At 37.8% G+C, this 3,966-nt stretch overlaps 1 protein-coding gene across 1 annotated transcript; it reads left to right on the top strand.

The window, feature by feature from the left end:
* Positions 1-230: 230 nt before the first annotated feature.
* LOC143577030 (TMV resistance protein N-like) lies at positions 231-3,732 on the top strand. Its single transcript, XM_077060978.1, has 4 exons — positions 231-724; positions 1,283-2,387; positions 2,480-2,761; positions 2,854-3,732. Exons 1-4 carry the CDS (start codon positions 240-242, stop codon positions 3,730-3,732), a joined length of 2,751 nt encoding a protein of 916 aa, XP_076917093.1. The 5' UTR covers positions 231-239.
* The last annotated feature ends 234 nt before the right edge of the window (positions 3,733-3,966 follow it).

Here is a 3,966-nt window from a genome sequence, read left to right as displayed (position 1 = left end):
ATGTAAACTGAATAATAAGTTAAGGGACATGGCCCATTTATAAATTATAATCCAAGTTGTTGCCCGTGGCTTTCCAGGAAATTAATCTTAGTTTCATTACTTAATTGGATTATTCATTGTTTGTATTAAATATTAATATACATTATATTAACTTTAATAACTCTTTCTGTGTGGCTCACAACTTTACATCTTGCCCAGCCTTGTCTAAATATGCATTCTGCACTTCAAACATAACTTTAATGGCTTCTTCAAGTTCATGTGCCAACAACAAGAGCTACAAGTATAACGTATTTCTGAGCTTCTGTGGTGTAGACACACGCAAGACCTTTGTTGATCATCTTTACGCTGCACTTGATCGACAAGGCATTTACACATTCAAGGATAATGAGAGACTTGAGAGAGGAAAAGAGATCAGTGAAGAGCTCTTACAAGCCATTGAAGATTCCAGATTCTATATTATTGTGTTTTCCAAGCGCTACGCATCTTCATCATGGTGCTTAAACGAGCTTCTGAAGATCATGGAGTGCCGTAAGACTGGCGGGCATATTGCTTACCCTGTGTTCTACGATGTGGATCCCTCTGATGTCCGAAAACAAACTAGATCAGTCGGAAAAGCCTTGGCAAAACATAAAAATAACAATAAGTCAGAGGTTGAAAAATGGAGAGAGGCTCTTAAAGAAGCAGCCAATTTGTCTGGTTTGGATGTGAGGAACACTGCTAATGGGTAATTCTTCATTATATCTATACTCATGTTCTATACTCTATTGCCAAATCATGAAGTAAATTTGAGTCTCGTTGAAAGATGTATATTTAAACCTGAAATATGTTTTAAATCTGTGTGTATTATGCCACACAAACGGACTTGCTGGGTCTGGTCATAGCTGGTTTTAATGAAAACGAGCGATGGAGAGGTGGCAACAACGGTATTACCGACAGTGACCATAGTCATGACCGCAACAGTGGTGCCGGTAGTGGTGATGGAGAAGGCAACGACAAGAATGGTGGGGTAAATGGGTTGTATGCGACGGTGCCGGTTAGGGTGGTGATGCAGACGGCAGTGGTTGCTCACCCGGGCCCATTTAATGTTTTATGAGCTGCTCGTTCTATCCCCTTGTATAATTTGAGTAGACCCAAATGAACCCAAAGTTACTATTTTTAACCCAAGTCATGAGTTTATTGGTTATAGGGTCAAATTGGCATGCTTAGTGCGTATAGACGTGAAAAATAATTATTCATGTGGGTTCTTGATCAAGCTAATTGAATCTTCTTTTATGTTCTATAGGTATGAAGCTAAAGTCATTGACTTAATTATTGATTGGATTTCGCTCGAGTTACGTTCCATTGATATGAACGTCAATGAAAAGTTGATAGGCATGGAACAAAGGGTGCAAGATCTTGACCAGTATTTAGAGATTGGTTTGGAGGATGTTCGCATGGTAGGGATTAAGGGCATGGGAGGTGCAGGGAAAACAACTTTATCCCGAGCTATTTTTGATAAAATATCCACTGATTTTGAAGGTAAAAGCTTTGTTGAGAATGTGAGGGAAAAAGCTTCACAGTTAGGCTTGGAGAAGTTGCAAGAACAAATCCTTAGAGATGTATTAAAGAATACAGGCATTAGTGTAAGTGGTATCCAAGTAGGGAAAAACTTAATGAAAAATAGGTTGTCTAGCAAGAAAGTTATTGTTGTTCTTGACGATGTGGACTGTAAAGAACAGCTTGAGACGTTAGCCGGAGATCCTACTTGGTTCAAGCCAGGAAGTAGAGTTATAATTACAACTAGAGATGGAGAGGTGCTCGAAGAACATAACGTGAAATGGATACACGATGCCAGTCTTTTAACGGATGAAGAAGCAATTCGCCTTTTCAGTAGGCATGCATTTGGGAAAGAAATTCCAACTCAAGGGTATGAAAAGCATTCACATGAAGTTGTAAGGTATGCTGCTGGTCTTCCATTGACAATTAAAGTATTGGGTTCAAAATTATGCGGTAAAGATGAAAGGCAATGGAGACTTACACTAGAAAGACTTAAAACAATTCCATTGAAGGAAACTCTTAAAAAATTGGAATTAAGTTATGAAAGCCTTGAGGATGAACACAAGGAATTGTTCCTGAATGTAGCATGCTTCCTTCGAGGGTGGCAGAAAGAAGATGCCATTCGTATGCTTGAAAGTTGCGGACTTTATACTGAATATGGTTTAAGAGTTCTTGAGCAAAAATCTCTAATTGTAACTTTAAAACGCTATGAGGATATAATCATAGACATGCATGATCATATAGAAGAAATGGGCAAGAATATTGCAGGTCGTGAACATTTGGACAAGCCCCACAAGCGTAGTCGATTATGGGTTCAGAAGGAAATTGAAGATATTTTGGGTGATAATTCGGTAGGAGTCCAATTTATTTGTAAGGTGGAGACGAAACTCGTAAAATTTTCATCCGTTATAACTCAACTTTTATGATTGTTTTTGAATTGCAGGTTTGTAAACGAACAAGATGTATAGATCTAAGAATCACTCCTGGTATTTTTTTGGAAGGTCTTGGAAACATGAAAAAACTTACTTGCCTTATTGTGAACAACAGGCGGTTCAAGGATAGTTCTGCTATTGACGAAGCTTGCCTACACTTTCCAGATTCGTTACGATATCTGTATTGGTTTAGGTACCCCCACTGGTGTTTACCCAAAACGTTTGAAGCAAATAATCTTGTTGCACTTGAAATGCGTAGAAGCAATATCGTACAGCTTTGGGAAGGAGGAAAGGTAATATGGTTGATTGGTTGTTATTTAATGGTATATCTATTAGCTAACAACTTACATTTACCTTATTTTGTTCTCTTTTCATCTTGTGATAGGTTATGAAGAAGCTCAAATTCCTTGACTTGAGTGAATCAAAGGTGAGGAGCCTTGACCTTGGGCTGACTCCCAAACTCGAGAGGTTAAATCTTGAATGTTGTTATGATTTGGTAAAAGTTGACGTGGACGGGGGATGCCTAAAAAGCCTTGTCTACTTAAACTTATATGGCTGCAGCAATTTGAAGTCTGTATCTTTTATCGAGGAGTTGGAATCACTTGAGGTTCTAAATATAGGTAGATTAGGTCTGAGGGAATTCCCGGGTTGTATAGTCACAGGGCACTCCAGCAATAGTTTGCAAGTGCTGGATCTTTCATTTAATTACTTAATATCAGAAATACCCTCATCAATTGGAAATCTTCATAACCTTGTCTCTCTACGTCTCAAGAGTTGCTATACACTTAAGAGTCTTCCCAGAAGCATTTGGAGTCTACAACATTTGACAGCTCTTAACCTTGACGCCAGTGGAATAGAGGAATTGCCAGAGGAACTTGGCCAATTGGAATGTTTAGAATACCTACATTTAAGTTATACAAAAGTTAAACATCTCCCTAATAGCATTTGTATGTTGAAACGTCTGAAAACCCTACTTCTTGGAAGAAGTTATCGTCTTAAGAAATTACCTGAGGATGTTGGTGAATTGGAATCTTTGGAGGTATTGGATCTACGCTTTTGCTCTAATTTAAGAGAAATTCCAAGCAGCATCTGTAAGTTGAAACGTCTCAGGTTGTTGAATCTTGAAGAATGTGAGAATATTGAGAAATTGCCTGAGGAACTGGGTAATTTAGGATGTTTACAATTATTAAATTATAGGGATACATGCATAACTCATCTTCCACAAAGCATTTATTTGTTGAAAAGTTTGAAAATCTTCAGATGAACCATCTGAAAATCTGATTTTGAAGATGAAGTTACACTTCGATTAAAAGGTACTCTCTCTCTCTTTCAGCTAGTTAACTTTGTGTTTGATATTTGAAATAAAACTAGTGTAAACATTATTTAACAGAGTTTTGACTTTGCCTGTTATCTTATATTGAAATTAACACGTTGGAATTTGGATACTAGGGGAGTGCATAGGTCGGTTCGGTTTTGGGCTAAAACAGAACCAAAAACC

Source organism: Bidens hawaiensis, unplaced genomic scaffold (genome assembly GCF_021521415.1).
Source record: "Bidens hawaiensis isolate Kalapana, Puna unplaced genomic scaffold, B.hawaiensis_p1.1 tig00028457_1, whole genome shotgun sequence".
Classification (NCBI taxonomy): Eukaryota; Viridiplantae; Streptophyta; class Magnoliopsida; order Asterales; family Asteraceae; genus Bidens; species Bidens hawaiensis.
Note: the sequence above shows the minus strand (reverse complement) of the source record. Positions and strands in the feature narration are given on the sequence as shown.

Excerpts from the sequence above, each read along its gene's own strand:
- LOC143577030 (XM_077060978.1), top strand. The coding sequence starts at position 240 with ATGGCTTCTTCAAGTTCATGTGCCAACAACAAGAGCTACAAGTATAAC. Across the intron at positions 2,388-2,479 it reads ATATTTTGGGTGATAATTCG|GTTTGTAAACGAACAAGATG; the intron begins GTAGGAGTCCAA and ends TTTGAATTGCAG. Across the intron at positions 2,762-2,853 it reads AGCTTTGGGAAGGAGGAAAG|GTTATGAAGAAGCTCAAATT; the intron begins GTAATATGGTTG and ends ATCTTGTGATAG.